The sequence below is a fragment of the Myotis davidii genome, unplaced genomic scaffold (assembly GCF_000327345.1).
Source record: "Myotis davidii unplaced genomic scaffold, ASM32734v1 scaffold281, whole genome shotgun sequence".
NCBI lineage: Eukaryota > Metazoa > Chordata > Mammalia > Chiroptera > Vespertilionidae > Myotis > Myotis davidii.
In genome coordinates, this window is record NW_006293784.1 from 5642608 (window position 1) to 5663612 (window position 21005).

General features: G+C 36.3%; 1 protein-coding gene across 1 annotated transcript in view; it reads right to left on the reverse strand.

The window, feature by feature from the left end:
- Positions 1-21005, reverse strand: part of TMEM260 (transmembrane protein 260) — a 57535-nt gene that overhangs the window by 15713 nt on the left and 20817 nt on the right. The window contains exons 4-11 of the mRNA XM_015566493.1: positions 17517-17694; positions 15934-16047; positions 13211-13390; positions 10989-11029; positions 7601-7684; positions 6385-6499; positions 5022-5191; positions 2009-2180 (exon numbers count right to left, since the gene is read on the reverse strand). Of these exons, the coding sequence (XP_015421979.1) occupies positions 2009-2180; positions 5022-5191; positions 6385-6499; positions 7601-7684; positions 10989-11029; positions 13211-13390; positions 15934-16047; positions 17517-17570 (930 nt within the window). The 5' untranslated portion in view covers positions 17571-17694. The remainder of the gene's footprint in view (positions 1-2008; positions 2181-5021; positions 5192-6384; positions 6500-7600; positions 7685-10988; positions 11030-13210; positions 13391-15933; positions 16048-17516; positions 17695-21005) is intronic.

A 21005-nucleotide genomic window follows, 5' to 3' on the forward strand; every position in this document is an offset into this window, starting at 1 on the left:
ATCCCTGCTTGCTGAAAGCACGTTTCTGGGGTTTTGTTTAGCTTCTATATTTGTTACAATGTTTCAAACTGCAGGCTCAGAGGCCGACAAGGCAGGCGGGGAACGTTGGTTTCCTCCGTCACTGAAGCATCAAGCCTCATGTTCGCTTCCAGCTGCCTGGATGCCAGACGCCATCTTGGCTGGCAGTAAATTTGCATATCGCCCTGATTAGCCAATGGGAAGGGTACCAGTTGTACGCTAATTACCCTGTTTCTCTTTTATTAGCTAGGATACTGTGAATGCCCACTGAACAGCTAGTACCTTCTTCTTTCTCACGAACACAATCCTGACTTTGATCAGTAACCAGGGCAGCAATATACTTGGATCTAGTCATTCCCTTTTGTTGGTGATAGGTTAGGAGTGGGCATATGACAATTTTGGTTAGTGTGGCCCGAATGGAGGTCCACTTGAGGATTCTGGGACACATGTTACTCCCAATAGAGAAAGGGGGTGGGGCAGGCCCTAGAACAGCAGTGGGCAAACTACGGCCCACGGGAAATGAATAAAACTCTTGAAAAAAAAGACCGTACCCTGTTATGTAATGATGTTTACTTTGAATTTATAATAGTTCACACAAACACTCCATCCATGCTTTTGTTCCAGCCCTCTGGTCCATTGTAGCCCTCGAGTCAAAAAGTTTGCCCACCCCTGCCCTAGAAGAAGTCTGTGGCTTGGTTTCATGATGTGATGTTTGGAAGAGGGCACCCATTAGGTCAAGGTACCTGCAGAGAAGCTGCCCAGTACACAGACATCACTGAATTACTTATAGTAACCTAAAACCAACTATCTCCAGACTACTTGTCATGTGAGATTAAAAACTCCATAGTTTATCTTTCTTAATCAGGTATTTTGCTTCTTGCATTCAAAAGCATTCTATATTTATATGATGGTCATTTCCGTTTTATAAATAAGGAAACAGGCTCTGAGAGAAAAAAAAATCATTAGTTCCATGTCACATATTCAAAAAGTGAAGAGGACTTGAATTTTGGTCTAGTTAACATTGAAATCCATGCTTCTCAACTACGTATAGTAGTTGCCAACTCAAACAGTATTTAAAACCATACTGTGATACCATATTATCAACAAATAATCTAGCTTTTGTCAGAAGGTAGATTGAAGAGAAAATTAATCAGTGTACTAGGTATAAATGTAAACTGCTTATAAAAATGTATCATTTGTAAGTTTCTCTATATTTGCAAATCTGTTTATAAAGGTTTCTCCAAAAGTTTTAGTTATTCACTAACTCAACAAAATCTGTTAAATAAGTAATGCATCTAATAATTTTCTAAACCAAACTAATCATAGTATTTTTTTTAAGATTAAGAATTTCTCTTTTCCTATGACTGCTCTAAAAATAGATATATTTGTTCCCTTTTAAGTATTTATGGTTTAAATAATAAATCTTATAGTTTAAATATATTTCTTCAGTTCTAAAAGATTCACTTCTAGAACTTTTCACAAGTCCCTTCTGACCATATATTTTGCATATGATCAATAAAGTTCACACAAAATTCTACAGCAGAATCATGGTTAACAATTTCTATTTTGAGTGAAATGTTTACTTACCTGCAATATGACTTATTTTATATTCAACCTAATTTATTCTAATCCCTGGGTCACTGGGCAGTGTTAATTTGTATATAAAAGAACAATTTAAAAATAAATTTATAATAAAATATTCCCATGGTTTGTCATGTGAACTAGAGACCTAGTATATTATTTGAATCTAACATGAAACACATTCTTAAAATGTGTTTTAACATTAAACACTCAGTTTAAATAATGAGGAGGCAACTCATAGGACTTACACCATTAGTTAAGACATAAACAAAAGAATATGATATATATTCTAAGAGTGATCATGATAACTATACCCATACACAGTTCAAATAGTTTTTTTTAAAAAAAAACACCATGTTTTTAAATGATTACAATTACTATATTCTCAGTATATTTTCCATATACTCACTTCCTGATCCACTAATGAAATGTCTGGCCTCAGTCCCTCACAATAATGCATATAACGGAGAGAATTTCCTGGCAAATCTCCTCTGAGTAAGATAATTGCATCATGAGGCATAGAGGCTAGAAGGTTCTTCGCAAATTTATCAATCACATAGTTGGTCTTTTGGTCACAAATGCTAAATAAAAGAATAAAAAAACACATTAAAATAGCAGCATATTGCTTCAGATTTAATACGACTGGGCTTATTTTCTGCCTCATTCCTTTCCAATCACATAATCTATATTTAGTGCTTCAAAGTATTCAAATTTATATTTTCCAACGACATGCTTATATTTGAAAGTGAACACTATCATCTGAATAAAAAGGAACTAATTGTGCACTTGAGAAAAAAATCAATGTATTGTTTCAATTCTGGAATTATAATTTTCATAAAAAGAGAATCAGCGCTCAAGAATAAGACCTTTTACTTTTCCTAAAAGTGTATCCAATTTAACTAAAAAGAAGTAAGGTTTCTGATTCCACCTGGAATTTAAGGTAATTTCATGTTAATTCCACTGAGTGCAAAGGAATATCCAGAAATGCAGAAAGAAATCTGCCAGTTTGTAGCATAAATTGGGATGCCCTTTGTCTGACTCTTGCATGCCAGATTAACCCTTGCACCACTTCTTGAGCTACAGGCTCCCTGTGTTTCTCTCTCCCTTCCAGACTAAGAAATCATTAGAGAATGGGGCCAATGAGAAGAGAGGGAAGGAAGAGGGTTGAGTTGCTACTTCTTTCCAGGCATTATAACAAAAGCAGTGCAATTCCCTTCAATGATGAAGTGAAGGTTCTAACTTCAAAGAAAAACTGGCATGAATTCTGAGCACTTCCCATAAAATAAGAAAAAGACCACAAAAGCAAAAGCATCAAAAAACCGAGCAAGCAATGTCCTTCCTGGTCCCCTCAGGTCTATTACATTTAATGATGCTGAGAAACACAGCCGAAACTTGGATCGGTAGGCTAGTCTCACAAAGCCAATAAGCCCGTCCAGGAACAAAATATTATCCTTGCCTTTGTAACCGATGCAACTCTTTCCTCCTATGATCCCCTACTTTGCAGGATGATGCTTCACATTTACCATCCAGCAATGTTGCTATCTATTCCGTTCACCTGGGGCAATTAAAAGAATCAAAACAAAATACAGCCACCCAGCCTGTGCCGACATCCCTGGTGCTGAACCTGGATTGCCAAAAGATCCGAGCCAGAAGACTGGGATAAAAACAAGGTTGGGTAAACACACACTGTGGGCTTGGCAAACCCTTCTGAGCTAGCTATGGAGTTGGGTCTGGAATCCCACCAGGTGTCTGCTGACGCAGCCTTCCTAACACGGGCTCTTCCCAGGTATTATAAAGAACATCAGTTCTTAAAGCTAAGTTGACAGAGGAAATTTAACCTTGTAAAATACCAATCAAATCTTATTACAAAACTCCCATGGACTCTTCCACTTCTGTAATGTTTACTCAATACTGCTGGAAATAAATGAATTATCACCTAAAACTTGGACATCTTTTAAGTTAGACTGAGATTTTCATTAGCGTGATTATTTAAAAGATTTTGAAAAATACATACAATACTAATAATGCCTAAGGGTTAAAGAAGCTTTTAGACCAAGCATGTCAAACTCAAAGGCTAACTCGGGCCAAATAAACAAGGTTTAAGTTTATGTGGGCCGCAAAAAAACAAAAGCTTCAATTTTCATAGAAATGTAGGTTTATTTCGATAGAGACATGCTGAATACAAAGGGCTGAAATAAATGAGGAATCATTAACATAAAGTAATAGAACATTTTAATACAAATTATTTAATATTTTCTCTCGAACATGAACTTGCCAGACACAGAATAACTGCACAAATAAGCGTAACACAAATAAACCTATTTTTCTTGTTCTCTGAAAGCGAAATATTTCCTGTTGTGCACACCAAACAAGTGAACGAAATATTTTTTGTTGTGCACACCAAAAAAGTCAGTCCAAGATTAATGATGTGGCAATCGGCTGCTAAAATATTCACTGCTAGTATTAGTGGAGAGAAATGGTGCACCTGCACATAAGGCACGTAAGGGAAATGAATGCAACATGATTATAGTAATAAGTCATTAGCGAATGTTGTAGCTCATTACTACTAATTATGTATAACAATACTGTAAAAATTAAGTTATGAAATTTTTACTAAAACGTTTCTTACATACCGTTATATTGGCTGGGCCACAAAAATATTCATTGTGGGCCACATGAGGCTCACGGATTGTGAGTTTGACATGCTTGTTTTAGACCTTTATTTTAAAATTAGAGGCCAAATGCACAAAAACCATGCAAGAGTAGGCCTTCCTTCCCCCAGCTGCTGGCACCAGCTTCCCTCTGGCGCCCAGGACCTGGGCTTCCCTCACAGCCCCAGCTTCATCCAGAAGGTCGTCAGATCTAATTAGCATATTATGCTTTTATTATTATAGATAATTAATATTCACTTCCACAGTATGAACTAGGTAAGGACCAGGTACTACTCAAAAGATGAAATCTTTGAAGCCTAGAATGAATTACTTTAGGGCATATGACAATGCCCAAATATCTTTACTCTCTATCTAAGTGGTCTTTTACATCATGGAATTTTACACATACTGCAGACTCAACAAACTCTCTCGAGTTCCTTCGAGGAAAATACACAGATGGTTTACAGGCACCACCCTGTTTGCAATGCCCTGAACTACGTATCACTCATGCTGAGATTCTGGTTCAAAAGTTCAAGGACCACAGCATTCAGACCAAGATGTCTCACTCTGAAAAATGGTGGAAGGTGAAGATGAAATAAAGTTCTAGAATCTAAATATCCAAACATCTCTGACTTGAGTGCTACCTTTCATAAAAATAACCCTTCCTACCTGTAATTATCAAGTTCTAGAATCTAAATATCCAAACATCTCTGGCTTGAGTGCTACCTTTCATAAAAATAACCCGTATTTCATAAAAATAACCCTTCCTACCTGTAATTAGAATATATTTGGTAGATTACAAAAAGAGCTGCTGAAAGCCACTCCAGATACCGAAAGCCTTTGGTGTTCAGCACTCGGTTACTCTCAGAAACCAGTGAGGCCAGCCCGATGCCAGCGAGGACTGCCACCACAGCATTGCTCTGCATCCAGAATCGCTCCACCTGCGAGAGGCAAGCAAGGTGACTGATCTGCAACCAATCTGGTACTTACATATCTGACAAATATACTGCTTACACCTGGTTGCTTATGCCTGCTGTCATCCAGGTCTTGCTTACTGACTTCCCCAATCCAACTCCATGTTACTTTAGTTTTCAATTTTCAAACATTCCTTCCTCCCAGTTTGACATGTGAAGCTCCCTTTTGGGACCCACACATCCTTTTCGGTACTATGGACTTGGCGTTGAACTCCTGCAATATGTAAAGTGGGAGAGGTGGAGAAAGGCGTTTGCCTCACTCCTGATGTTCCCTTCCATGTGCAGAAGTGCTGTTAGTTTAACACTCGCTGCCCTCTCACTTATTTCTTCCTGCAGGACCGTATGGACTGAGCTTACTGGGCAAGTTGGGAGCTGGGACTAGACCTGCATCGCCCAGTGGCAGACTCTGTCCCTGTGGCACCAGTGGGATGGAGTGGGGTACAGAAGGCCTGGCCTGTGCAACACTACCTGTGACTGGTGGGTAGGTCTGCCTACTAGTATTGTGGATGCATAATGAGGAAGCCCCCTCGCTCTCAGACATAAACCACATTCTCCAACGTGAGCATTATCAGTGATAAAGGAGATTCTACTACTTGTTATCTTGTTTCTCAACTGATTCTGAACTCAGGTGATTAAATAGGATACTATCTACCGGGCCATTTGAACACATAAAAAATTGTTTTAGCTGTTAAGAAAGAGTTGTCTACATTTACAGAGTTTCTACTATGGAGAATCTCAGAAATGGTAGCCAGTTAAAAACAGAAATGTGGTTGCTCTTTTGCATAGGCCTGGACAAGTGAGGTAAGAAATAAACGGTGTGGATAAGAGCCCCCAATTAGAACTCATATTTCTTTGCTATTTAGAAAAAATCCAGGAAAAATACAGTAGTACCTATATCTATTACACACATAAAATGCCTAACTTAAATCTACCTTACATTTATTTTTTTATTTAACTATTGTGTTAACTAAACAATGCATTCTTACTGAAAAAGAGGCTTTTGCCTTACTAGTTCAATAATTTAATTTTTGATTATAATAATGCACATACAATTTTAACTATTTCTGAGATAATCTCCTTTTCTACAAGATTCATGAAAGACAAACTGATATATCTTTTGACCAGAAAGTTTGTGAAGGATATATCTAAATAAAACTTACCACACCCATGAAAAGTGGTTTTGAAATATCTAAATTTGCCCTCCAAGCAAAGAACAATGAATAAATGCAAAACATTCCAGTAAAAAGCCACACTAATGATGGGTTCTGTCTGTCCCTATAAAAAATTAAAATAAGTCCAAAATTATTTGTGTACAAGAATACCAATACTACTATTACATAGTTTTAAACTATAGGAAAATATCTGGAACTCTAAAACTTTCCATTTTTAAGTAAGACTAAAAAAGGATCTCAGTGTTTCAAATCTGAATTGGAATGGATTACCAAAACATAGTCATAAAATACACTGTCTCTAGATAGCTAGGAAATATGAAGCAAAAGATACAAAGTTAAAATTTGCAGAAGAAATACAAATTATTAATCTTGTTAAATTAAAATGTAATTAACAAATGCAAAACAAAAGGATAATTTCATGCACCAAAATAATAAAATGACAAATCTCAATAGTATTGGCGAGAATGCGGTTGCCTGAGAATGTATATTGGTACAGTCTTTAAGAAAAGTTAATTTGATAATATATATCAAAAGCCTTAAAAATATTCACATTTTGACCCTGTAATTTGACATGTAGGCATAAATCTTTAAACAATAACCAGAAATGTGGCTAGAGTTTAATCTCTAAAAATGCTTTGGTATCACTTATAATAGTGGGCAAACTGGAAGCTATCTGAAGATCCTGAAATAGGAGAATATTTAATTATACAGACATTTAAATGATTTTAAATATTCTTATGGTATAGGGAAATGCTCCCAATATAATGTTAGGTATTAAGGAAACAAAACTATAAATATATATATTTGATGGGCTAGAAATTAATGAAGGTTAATAGTGATTTTTTTTAGTGTTTTTTTTTATCATTGGAGGTTACTTTTATCTTTAGAGGAATTCAAATAGTTGTTTGCTTCTTTTGTAAAGCAATAATAATTGGCTATGGGCAAAGTAAGGGATCAAACTGAAGTTTAAGACATTAAATGACTTGCCTAGTTAGATTGTAATACACTGCTCAATCTTTCAAAATAACTAATTTATAATCAGAACAAAAACTATCAAGAAAATAATACATATTTGCCTTCATAGAAGTGGTTAAATTTATTTGAAATATAAAATACTAGAGGCCATGTTCTACAATGACATATTGAAATAATGAATTTAATTAATAAACATGGGAAAAATAACAGGAAATATTATATTACTCACCTTCTTACTAAACATATATTAGCCCAAACTGCAAGGGCTTGAATGTTGAAGGAGAGTTCAGTCCTCATGTTTGTTACTTGAGAACTGTAAAAGACAATCAAACTTATTGTTGATAGAAAACAAATTTGGTTAAATCCAAATAAAACATTCTTTGTAAAATACATCAGAGTATGTATTGAATAATTTTTTAAAAAATATATATTTTATTGATTTTTCTACAGAGAGGCAGGGAGAGAGATCATGAGAAACATCGATGAGAGAGAAACATCGATCAGCTGCCTCCTGCACACCCTCTACTGGGGATGTGCACACAATCAAGGTACATGCCCTTGACTGGAATCGAATCTGGGGCCTTTCAGTCCACAGGCCGACGCTCTAGCCAATGAGCCAAACCAGTCAGGGCTGTACTGAATAATTTTAAGGGATGAAGTCAGATTGAAAATTATTTTTTCTTCTTTCAAATTCGGGAGAAAAAGTACTTCAAGAAAGAGTTAAACAGTTCTAAGATATTTTCCAATTGTAACATTTGGTTATCCATTTATATAATTTGGGATAGCATCAGAACAAATAATTTTTCAGTGTTTGTGATACTAGTATACTGTATTGATATTGTAAAACAATTTGTATTCCTGATTGGCTTGATAAGAAGTCATCTGAAATGGGTTTCTGAACTTCTTCCTGGCCTCCAGTGATTAGCAATTAAAAACAGAATTAATTCAAAGCATTTTTTGGAGATCTAATCATGAATTTAAAAAAGGACAAGAGAAATAATCTCCAGCCATTCATTTCTTAAAAAGGTTTCCTTGTTTTCTATATTATTTGGTTCAAAAAATGTTCAAGGAATCTCTGAGAAATGCATCATTTTTCCTTATAATTACACAAAATTCTTCCATTGGCTTCATAAAACTAATTAACAAGCATTTTCCAAGTGGTATCTGAGCTCTAAGCAGTCTCCATTTTTTGAAAAATAAATGATTCGATATACCATCTAAAAGAACTTTCTTCTCCCTACTGGCAATTTTACTGGAGAAAATGTGATGCCATAATTATGGAAACCACACAATGTGTATTTTACTAATGGAGACTCATCAACTATGGGCAGATATCCTTACTCGTTTTCAAATACACTTAAAAAATTGATTCCAGCATGAGGCCCATTTCAAGCCATTCTTCAAAAGGAGCGAAGTCAGCCTCAAAATTAATTCTTGGAGATATGTTGCTTAAATGTAAGCTCTAAAATATGGTCACTGCCTAGGGTTAGATTCAATAATTTCCTTGTACAGGATTGCAATTTAGAGATACGCGTGGGGAAAGAATTTAATTTACTCAACTGGCAAAGGGTTGATGATTAGGTTCCATCATTTTGAAGGATTTTCTAGTAAGTTAATTATGAGTTCCCTTTCTCAACACTCTTGTCCACCTGAAACAATTAAACACTAGAAATTCTCTTAATCAGAGAGTATAAGGATTATGCCTCCATTTTTACATTATAATCTTGTCCGAACAAATAGTGTAAGTGGTCATCATTTCTGTCAGGTCTTTTTTCTGGGTGTATAGCCAAACTGCTATTATTTCAATGTAAAGGGGGCCTACAATTACCTAATAGATGACTTTTATAAAAGTTAGATGTCTAGTCTAGGGTTGCTCTTGAGAGTTCTTTGGAGTCCGTATGGGATTTGTTAAAGCAAATACACCAGTAATCCTGAGTGTGACAGCAACTCCGAAAGGTAGGTAGAAAAAGAGCAGGCAGTGGGTCTTTGACACGGAGCAAAGAAGGAGAAAGTAAAAGCCCCGAGACACTGGCAAAGCTGCCTTTAGCTTTAAAAGGGAAGCTGAGCTGCTTTGCTGTCTCCCCAGCAAAACAGGAAAGTGGGCTGTAAAAGTCTTAGACATAAACAGAAATATTTAAAATCAGCTGTGAGAACCATCAAAGGTTATACACAAATAACTGGTGGCAGGAAAATGCTTTCAAAATAGAGTATAAAATGAAAAACAGAAGGCTAATAAATCAGTATGTACAGAGGTAGACAAAAGTAGGTTTATAGTTATTAGTATGCAAAAGTTTATTCTTGTATTATTATTTTTCCATATAAAAAACTATAAGTCTACTTTTGCCTACCCCTGTATATTATGAGCCTATTAAAAAAACAAATGTATTAAAAATATTGGAAGAATAGATAAAAACATTAATGGAGTAATAATAGTGATTACCTTTACATGCTGGAATTATAATAATTTTCATTTTTGTATTTTTGCTTAACTGTATTTTCTAAACTTTTCATAATAATTTTGTAACCTTTTTTAAAAAAGAAAAGGAAGGATGAAAGAAAAACAAGCTAGCAAGTAAGATAGAAATTCTGAGAACCTATGAAGTGATTCATATATAGAGTTGAAATATTCTCGATAATTTATATAAAAAATTTTAATTTGATTTTTAGAGAGAGGAAGGGGAGGGGGGAAGAGAGAGAGAAACATTGATAGGAGAAACAATGATCAGTTGCCTCCAGCACGTACCCTGACCAGGGATCAAACCCACAACCTACGTATGTGCCCTGATCCAGAATTGAACCCCTCACCTTTTGATGTATGAGATGATGCTCCAACCAAGTAAGCCACACTGGCCATAACCTGCCCATATTTTTTAAATGGTTTTCAAATTAATAATTAGAATCCAAAATTAATAATTAGAGATAACCTGAGTGTTATAGAAAACTATTCTTCCTTAATTTCATATTGAAAATATTAAAAAAATATTACAGGATTGGTATAGATATTTTCCAAGTTGTCTTAATTTGTGTAATTTTAAAGCAAATATTAATCCACTTTTTCAAAAAAAAGCTAATAGATAATATAGATAAAATATATTTGCTTGAGCTGGCTTTAATAAGATTGAATGCTAAAAAATGTATGTCAACATAGAGCTTAAGGATAGTCTCCAGGAAAAGTCTTAAGAGACATTAAATAAACTAAGCTCTAAAGAATTAAAAAAAGCATAGCTCACTTCAAGATATCAAGAAAATAATTGTTCATGTTGATAAATACTATGTTATAAAATGTCTGTGGAAGAAAGATGATAGTCGAAATCAGAACAAAGCATGAACTTTATTAATAAAGGAACACTACATTCGAAGCATTTTAGTTTTATAGGTTCTATGTAGTCTCCTAATAGCCCCATTCATTGTTGGATTTATTGCTCATTTTCAGTTTTCTCTTATTGAAGGAGATGGTAGAATACTTAACAATATGCAAGACAACTGCCAATTATGTGGCTGAAAACTACTCACAGACATACCACTTCATTAAGAGAGAAACTCAGAAATACCTCAAACCATTCAAAGGAACAAATAGAGAATTCATTTTAAAATAGTTCCAAATATTTCATACTCACAGTAAAATTTCAGACATACTGGATCCTATTTCAGATTTAGCCTAAATATAAATGAGAAAAGTTTATTTGCATAAGCATTAAACTAAAACTCTGCTAAGCTATCGTTTTTAACTATCTCCATTTAAAACACACAGGCTTTAAATACACAATGCAACATTTCTCTTCATTCCAACTCTTTACTTCAGAGCCTTACTGAATTTTTATAGCAAAGTCAGTGAAACACGAACATTGTTTAGGAAGAAATTCAGAAATAATAATTGGCAAAAAATCAAACTATTCCAGCAGAAATGTCTAGCACATTAACGAATTAGTAGTCTTTACTCTTAGAATCTCTTTAGGCTCTTTTTTGGGGCACTTTGATTAGAGCTCAGTATTACTTGTTAGTCTATAATTTCACAATTGTGTGTGAATTATACAAATTTCAAATCAGAAATGGTCCTCAAACAATACTTTAATGGAATGACCAATATAAGTAAACCAGATGTGTTAAATTCTTAAGTAAAAAAGTAATTATGCTTTTATTAACCTACTTTATTATTAAACTAGAGCCCCAGTGCACGAAAATTTGTGCACTGGGGGGGGGTCTCTCAGCCCCCCAGCCTGCACCCTCTCGCAGCCCAGGAGCCATTGGGGGATGTCTAACTGACGGCTTAGGCAATCGCAGAGTAGCTCCGTTTCCCAGAGCCTGTAGGCTGGGGGTAGGGAACAAGAGGCCAGTCCGATAGCAGCATGGCTCCATTCCCACAGCTCCCTCCCGGTACTGCGCAGCAAGCAAGCGGTCAGGGCCCATAGCTCTCTCCCACCGCCGTGCCACGAGCAGACAGGACCCAGGACTGACTCCCACCGCTGGTGGCTGCGATCCAGGATTAACTTCCGCCGTGCGGGCTGGGACCCTAGCCTGTGTTCGGTTGTCCTTCCGGATGTTTAGGTTGTAACGGACCCTTGCTCTTTATATATTAGGATATCTTTAACATACAAACAACATATCAATATACATAAAAGCCGAAGCCACCAACCGACTGGTGGGCTTGTTTTTATGATGTGCACTGACCACCCGGGAACAGACACTCAACACAGGAGCTGCTTCCTGGTGGTCAGTGCACTCCCACAGCCAACCTCCCGTGGTCAGCCAACCTCCCGTGGCCAGCCAACCTCCCGTGGCCAGCCAACCTCCCTCGGTCCCTCCCCATGGTCAGCCGGCCCCTATCGGCCCCAACTGGAACTGGGCAAGATGGCTCCGATTGGCCCCAATCACCAGCCAGGCTGAGGGACCCTACCTATGCACAAATTCGTGCACTGGGCCTCTAGTATAATGTATATTTAAGTGATAGTTTTTAAAAATCTATAGATCTACCATTCATTTAAGAAACAGAACTACATGAATACATAGGTATCTCACATAGCCTGGCCTTCCTCATCTCCCATAAATTTTCTAAAATATGTAGGTTTACTACTTTTGTATATATCCTTGAGAAATAGGTTGTTTAATTTTTGCATGGCTTAGAATTTTGTATAAATGGTGTCATATAATATGTATTCTTTTGAGGTTTGCCTTCTTAAGACACAGAAAAGCACAAACCATGAAAAGTCTGATACAACTGTCTATATTAAAATAAAAACCCACCTGATTATCTTTTTATTTTTCAGATAACCTATATGGTAACCACTTTAGTGTTTTCCCCTAATATGTTTTAAGAAAAACAAGGCCTTTTGACCTTCTTAAGGACATAGTGAATTTTACACACTTAGTGAAATTATATTTTATAAAGCCTTTACACACAGGCATTACACTAAATACTAACATGAACACTATTCATCAAATATATAAAAAGAACATTTTGGTCAAATTAAAAATCGAGTTTTCTTTTTCCTTTAATCTTTTCAGATATTTTAAATTACAGACCAAGAGCCCAAAGTGACCCCCAGCACTACGGAAATGCTTCCAAGTGCTGGCGGCAGAGCCTTTTGAACGCTTGTTACCCTAAAATACATTCAGGATATATAACAGTACAACGTCAGGTTAAGGGATTCCATTTTTTTCCCCCTTACATATGTTAAAGGTCACATTTCAATGGGCAAATTTGTTCCATAAATAACTGAAATAAAAATTCTACATACTGCCATTGACAAACATTGATTGTTTTTTTCTTTCAATCGAGGTCCAGGCAGAACACGGAAGTTTTGCCACTTATTCCTTAAAAGGGCTTTAAGTATAAATTTACCAGATTGAATGTTCCATATTCTTCCCTGAGAAAGTGAGTCAGAAATCCCAGCACCGTTGTCTGGTCTCCCCAGGTCCAGCGGGCTTGATTGCGGTAGGAGGAGATAGGAAGGTAGATGTAGGGCAGCAAACCAGCAGAGAAGCACAGACTCAGCTTCAGCACAGAGCCCCGGGAGAGTTCCTGCGTCAGAGCACAGGGTGTTGTGTGACAATGTTTATCCTAGTAGATTCATCCTGGAACTTCAAGAACACATCAAGGAAAACATCAACTATGTTTACTCAGCACTGATCTCTCAATTTATATGAAGTCACCACAGAATACTATGTTAAACCTTCTGATTACCAGGGATTACTAGAAAATTGCTCAGCCTGAACTCCTTTGCATGGCAGGTGAAATCTGAGTGAAGCAAATAATTTTAGCGAAGACCCTTAAGTACCATTTTTATTGCATCTTTTAAAATTAAAACCATGTCATGACATGCAGCATTGCAGAGATAACCCAATTGGAAGTGATTACATTGTTGAGTTGATTTTGAATATGCCCCCAAATATTGTTCTAATGCAAACTCATTTCATCACCTTCATCAGGAGTAGACTTTAGCTATATGCTCTATTATGATTATACATTATAATATGAATCTTTCTACAAGATTTTGGGTCATATCATGGAAATATTTGGCACAAATGAAGCTAGCTTTTAAATAACCTCCCAGCTCACCCAAATGCTCTTTATCCTCAATTTACATATAGAATGAAGTACTAAAGGAAATGTGTTTTTCTAAATAACAAGGTTGCCTCTATAGAGACTATATTTCTCATTTGCACACCTCTAAAAAGAAGGATAATACTGACAAAATCTTATAAAGATTAAGTCCAAAAGAATTCTGGTGTGCTACTACAAAGATTCAAATAGTGTTCGCTTTAGTAATCGGGAAAGGGGGGGTGGTCTCGTACAAATATCATCATTGGAAATTGCCAATTTTTTCTTTACAAAAAAGGGAAATTCATATGTGACAATGGATATAAGAATCAAGATTCACATTCACCAGATGTATAACAAGCAGCTGACTTATATCAATATTTTCAAATAAACATTCTTAATTGATTATGGAGTGTTTTTATTATAGTGCTGATTTGCTATTCCTAAAGTGGTAATGAGATACATAAAAAATGACAGCATGAAAAGAGTGTAAGAAATAACTAACTGAACAACATGCCTTTGCTATTCTTAAAAGCAGTCTGAAAGGAAGTGAATGCTTGCACTTTGGCAATTTCTGCTTATTACAGAATGGCAAGATGCAACTGCTGAAGAATTTTCCTTTTGTGCAGGAAAGAAACAGGAGACAGTTACATGAAAGCTATCCACAGGGCCCGGGAGAGTGGGTCCATGTCCTAGCTGCACATACACTAGAATCACCTGGAGAGCTTTTAAAAAATATCAGTGTCTAAGCCTCACCCTGTATACACACACACATAAATATATATGCACACACACAGATACATACATTAATATACAGGGTGTCCCCAAAAATGTATATACACTTTAACAGCTGATAGCTCAATTCTGAAAATGAAATGTATTTTAATAAACATGCTTTATAATTATTCAGTGTGTGTGTGCATTTTTGGGACACCCTATATGTACACACATATAAAAACACATTCACTCTTTCAAAGCTTCCCAGATCATTCAAATGAGCAGCCAGAATTGGAACCAAATGACTCAGGACTTCTTCCTCTGCCTCAAATCCAACTACCTTGTCTCTCCATTGGTAGACCTTATTTTCTAGCCTCTGTTATTTAAATAATGGAAATGACAGGTCCTTTGAAGAGTCTTTCTTCCCAAAATTTCATCCTTCATCAGTAGCTGGCCTCAGTACAGGGCCAATAGGCTCTCAAACCAGCCTCCTAACTTGACAGCTCTGAGTCCTGCATGTTTTACACAAAGCATGGCCTCCCCTCTCAACCATCTAACACTTGGTTGTCAGGTTCTTGCCAGAGGACACACCTCTCAGACATCTGAATGTACCTTCTCGGACTTCAGACACCTGGCTAAGAGTGACACCATTAAGTTGGTAACATAGATCATTCCTGACTTCCGTCTCCTCACAAAAAGACCGACCAGCAGCTATCCATAGACAAAACACCACTGTGCAAGTACCCGAATCCAGGCTGAGGCCGAAGCCTGTCCCTGGAACACAGACTGAGAAGGACTGTGTTGGAAGCGACTGCACCACCCGTCCGGTGGGGCCAGCACAGCACTGCACGGAGAGGACGCCCTGGGGCTACGGCTTCCCAGTGGACGTCCAGCTCCTCCGGCATTGCAGAATGCTTTCTAGGAAGCCTCCTCAAGTCTCACCTCATGGGGACCACTGGGGGCATTTGCAGGGCTCAGCTGCTGAGGATCAGATAGAGATGGAGAAGGGAAGCCGGGCTGACAAAGCAACCAGTGCTCAGATCTTGGGAAACTGCATTACTGCTGCTTGAGCAGAGATCCCAGCCATTCATAATCCATAAGAAAATTACAAAATAGGCCCGATGCCACTGTAATCAATATGGCAGAATTTTTGTCAAAAATCCTATTTTTTCAATGATGTTAGGACCTAAGGTAATCTAAACAATATATAAAACTGAAAATAAAAAGTAAATTCCCATGGTGACATATGTGTATTGGGCCTAAATAAAATATTATGAACTTTCATTTTTACAAAATTCAAAACCTACCTTCTCTTTGCAAAGTCGAAAGAGAACCCATGGTATTATGCACAAAACATAGAGTACTATTGTGTGCTGATTACATAAGCTAAGGCCACAGCAGAAAGCACCAATTTTAGCTATCTGAAAATAAAATAAAAATAAAAAACAAGTTAAATATTCACCTAAAACTCTAAGTAAGCACAACAGTAAAAACTATTCTGTATATTAAAACTAGGCATACCACAGGTCAGATTAAAAATCAATTGCTTAGACACAAGCAGTCAATTTTTACCAGTCACTAATATTTATCACCACTATTTTTATTAATATTTTTCATTCTTATCAAAGCATTTCAGTTTGACCTTAAATTGTCTTCAAACTAAATTTCAGAAAGTCCTGTATGAGGACTAGATAAGTCCTAACGGTAATAGGATGTTATATAATTCTTATTTGAGTAAAATCTGTAACTAAAATTCAACAATATTTGCTTTACTTTTTCTCCCAATAAATTAAATAAATGAAATATAACACTATTTATTTAAAACCTGGTTATCAATGGGTGGTGTTTTTACTTTTTTTTTTTTGAACATGCATTATTTTCAGAATCAGAAAAAAGTTTATTTTAAACAAGCAAAAAAACTCTAATAGTATCGCAGATGTGTTAGGGAAGCCACAGATAACCACAATGGTTTTTTTGGTTCTATATTCCCTAACAACACAATGCTGCCTTTACAGAGATGATTTGACATTTTCCAATGTGTAGACTGTAAGCTCTTAGAAGACAGGCTTCCTTCCAGCTTCAAATTATCTTGATGATAGTGCCCATCATAGAATTCATTGTAATCTCTTCTGAACTACTTCATTCTTACATTTGGTTCTCTCCTCTTAAAAAGTACAAATTTGGGGAGAGGTCAACAGGGAAAAAAGGAGACATATGTAATAGTTTCAACAATAAAGAATTTAAAATTTTTTTAAAAAGTACAAATTTGATCCTTTTTTTGGAATTGGGTAATAAGTCACTCTACCAGAATTATATATAATTGAAAGTGGTCATTTAAAGTGGTCAATCTACCATTATAAACTTTTGAACAATAATAGATACAGAGGCAGAGCTGCCTCAAACAGATTGTCAAACTGCAGCGGGAAGGCCGGGGAGGGTTGGGGGGCGCGAGGTAGGGGGGGTAAGAGATCAACCAAAGGACTTGTATGCATGCATATAAGCATGGTCAACCTAGAGCTTGGCATATTACAATCTTTCTCTCTCTTGCGCACGCACACACAGACACACACACACACACAGACACACACACACACACTATGGTGGAATTAACCAACTAGCCTATCTTTCCCATAGGAATCAAAGGGGATTTCAGAATTCCCTCCTTCTCCAAAAAACTTTTGAACTCCAAGGGGGGAAAAATCCCATGTTTTATAAAGTCTCTCATGGTCCACAGTAAAAGACCTGAGAATATTTTCTCTCTCAATGTGCCTACATTACCTTGACAGTAATCAAAACAGATAAACAATATCTAAACCAAAGTTTAAAGAAACACGGCATCTATCTAAAAATAAGAACACAAAGTGATTTCACTGTGCTCAAAATAGGTTACCTTTGATCTTTCTTTTGCGGTTGCTGCCTCCTCGAAATGTACAGTAAGAGCCATAAGCAGCCCCACAAACAGATTGTTTAAGCTAAAAACCTCCGCTGCGATGGACCACTGCCATGTTAGACGAGAAAATGAAAACACCCCCGCAGCAAGGATTCCTCCCGCATGTGAGCCAGAAAGCCTGCAAATATAGATAACATGAAATCTTCTTTCCCAACAAAAAGAACCGACTTTATTCTCCTTTTTATAACTGTAGCAGTGGAAATTTTGACAGTCACCCAGCACTATCCCAACACACAACATGGTTAATACATTCCTCCACGTAATAATATTCTCCAACAGATTTTAATTAGAAGTCCACGTTAACCTACTAACACAAATGAACAAGCCTGCTTGGTATCCTGTGGATGACATGAGGTTTAGTTCTCAGATGTAACCTCTAGGGTTCAAGCCAGTTCAGAAAGCCTGAAGAGTTAGTAGCTAGAGCAGTGGTTCTCAACCTTCCTAATGCCACGACCCTTTAATACAGTTCCTCATGTTGTGGTGACCCCCCAACCATAAAATTATTTTCGTTGCTACTTCATAACTATAATTTTGCTACTGTTATGAATCGTAATGTAAACATCTGATATGCAGGATGTATTTTCATTGCTACAAATTGAACATAATTAGAGCATAGTGATTAATCACAAAAACAATATGTAATTATATATGTTTTCTGATGGTCTTAGGCGACCCCTGTGAAAGGGTCGTTCGACCCCCAAAGGGGTCACGACCCACAGGTTGAGAACCGCTGAGCTAGAGAGATAGCCTGTGTTATTTTTCTTCCTATATCCACAAAGCATGATGGTCTGGTTAAGACTGAAATATGCTTAATTGTAAAAATTAAGGAAATGGCAAAATATCTATTCAGGAACCCTCATTCTCACTCCCTGGGAATGTTTGGATCCAGGTCTATACTCATCTCCCAACATATGGCGAAGCATCTCTTGGTCACAATATTTGGTGATTTTAAGATCTTGTTAGCTAAGTGCTTAGTTTCTCATGATTTCTTCTTTACATAGAGTTGAAGTTAAAAACAATATATTTTTAAAGAGAGGAGCAGGTATGGGGAATTTGAATAATGCAGAAAGAATCAAATGCTGCACTTAGAAACAAATTCCTCATCCCCCAAATGCCAACAAGAGCCATATATTTCAAATCAGTCAGGAATCTGGATGTCAATTCAGACATGATTCAAGACTGGTAATATGGTTGAATATACTAGTGCATATCAAACCAAAACAACTTATTTCACTGTAAATCTAAAGCTATGAAAATTAAAGTTATTATAAATATTTATGTCTAGCAAGTGTTATAAAATTCAGCAGGCACTTCTGTTCTAATAATTTTGATTTATATGACCCCACATCATTACTTTTTAATTGTATTGTTTTGTATAAAAATTATGTAGTAATTCTATGGTTCATAATCAACCATTATAGGGGGAAAAGTTACTAATAGTCTAACCATATCTCCCTTTACATAGATTAACTACAAAGGGAAAAGTGGTAACTCTACAGTGGTAGACCCCATCTTATCCACATGATCAAGGGTAACAGCCCAGTAATGGGACAAACACAGTATATCTATGATATTCCTACAAAAAATTCCTTATCAAAGTCTAAACATGAGGGAACAAACTCAAATTGAAGAACATTTTACAAAATAACTGGCCTGTATGTATGAAAAAATTTCAAGGTCTTAAAAGACCAAAAAAGCCACGAGGAACTTTTTAAGGAATTAAGGAGAATGAAGGGATATGACAGTAGAATAAAAGGCACAATCTGGGATTTTCTTCTGCTATAAAGGGCATTATTGGGACAACTGGCTAAATCTGAATCAAGTCTATAGATTAGACAATAATGTTGTATCAGTGATAATTTCCTAATTTTGAGAACTGCACTGTGGATACATTAAAAAATGTTCTTGTTTTTAAGAACCATACTCTGAAATAATTAAGGGTGAAAGGGTGCAGTGACTGCAACTTACTCTTTAAAGGTTAAAAACAAAATGATACACACAGAATCAAGGACAAAGCAAATGTGGTAGAATATTAACATTTGGGGAACCTGGGTCGAGGTTATACAAAGAATGGGTTATTCCTGCCACTTCTCTATAAATCTGAAATTATGTCCAAAAAAAAAGTTAAAAAATAAATCAATAAACTCCGGAAATAATTTGCTGACATTTATTGAGTTTTTTGCCTGCCATATACCAGGTATTGTTCTAAGTGCTCATCTTATATAAATTCATTTAAATAGATACTATTTATTTCTTTTCAAGTAAAGAAACTGAGGTCAAGAGAAGCAAAGTCATTTTTCCAAGGCCAATGGCAATTAAGCAGCAGAACCAGAATTCAAACAGTTCGTCTAGCTATTTAGTGCCATTACATTATGGGGTAAAAGGTTGTTATTTTAGTTTTAATGCCAAATAATTCATTCTATATTAATGATATAATGTACTTTATTGGTTAAATATGTACCCCCTGGAGTGAAGAATAGAACAAAAGTTTTATCAGTCATTAGAATTGTGTTTATTTTTCTTTCATCAAAACAACACACTATCAGCTTGAATGGTGTTCAACATCTCTCAAGACTGGTTTTAACATCCACCACACACACACACACACACACACACACACACACGCACACCTGAAAGGGCAATTAGTCAAAATTTAAAACCGTCAGTTAATTAAAGAGAACTGAAAAGATGACAGTCCTGATATGTCTGCATCCTCAGGAAGAAATCTCAAGACTCATTAATCTATCATGATTTTTAACACATTATTATGCTCAGGAAGACATCTTAAAAGTGTTGAATTGTTGACATTAATTATTGGAATAACTGTCTTTCCACATATTTGATAAGGTTTTAAAAATTGAAAAGATAAAATGATAAACTTCAGTGGTAAAATTTATCCAGTTACCTTAGACTATTACAGTTACTTATATACATTAGACTTGGGCTCTGCCTATCAGAAGCACCGATTCCATTCTTTGACTTGGAAACTGGTGAGGCGAAGAAGCAGGGATGGGGACAAAATACATTCAGGCATGGCTGGTGGCATTTCTCCATAACTTCCATAGAAAATGACGGCAGCACCTTCAGGGGCAATGTTCAGAATCCAGGTCAGCTGGTAGTGTGAGCTGGGGTGTCTGGTGCCCAGAGAGGACAGCTAATGGTGTTTTCACTAGTGACTAGAAGACCATACCTGCCTAGGACTCTGGATGTTTCAGGCTCAGAGCCTGGTAATCCAGCCTGGCTAGAAATTCCCTGGGCTCTCCAACTTCCTTTTCTTTTCTTTTTTTTCAATTCTAGATTTGAGTATTTCCTTTTGTAAAAAATAGCTTTAAAGAGATAATCCATTTAAAGTGACAATAAAAGGTTTTTAGTATATGTTATAAATCAAACTGTGACTGTCCCTTAAAATACACACACTTGAACACACTG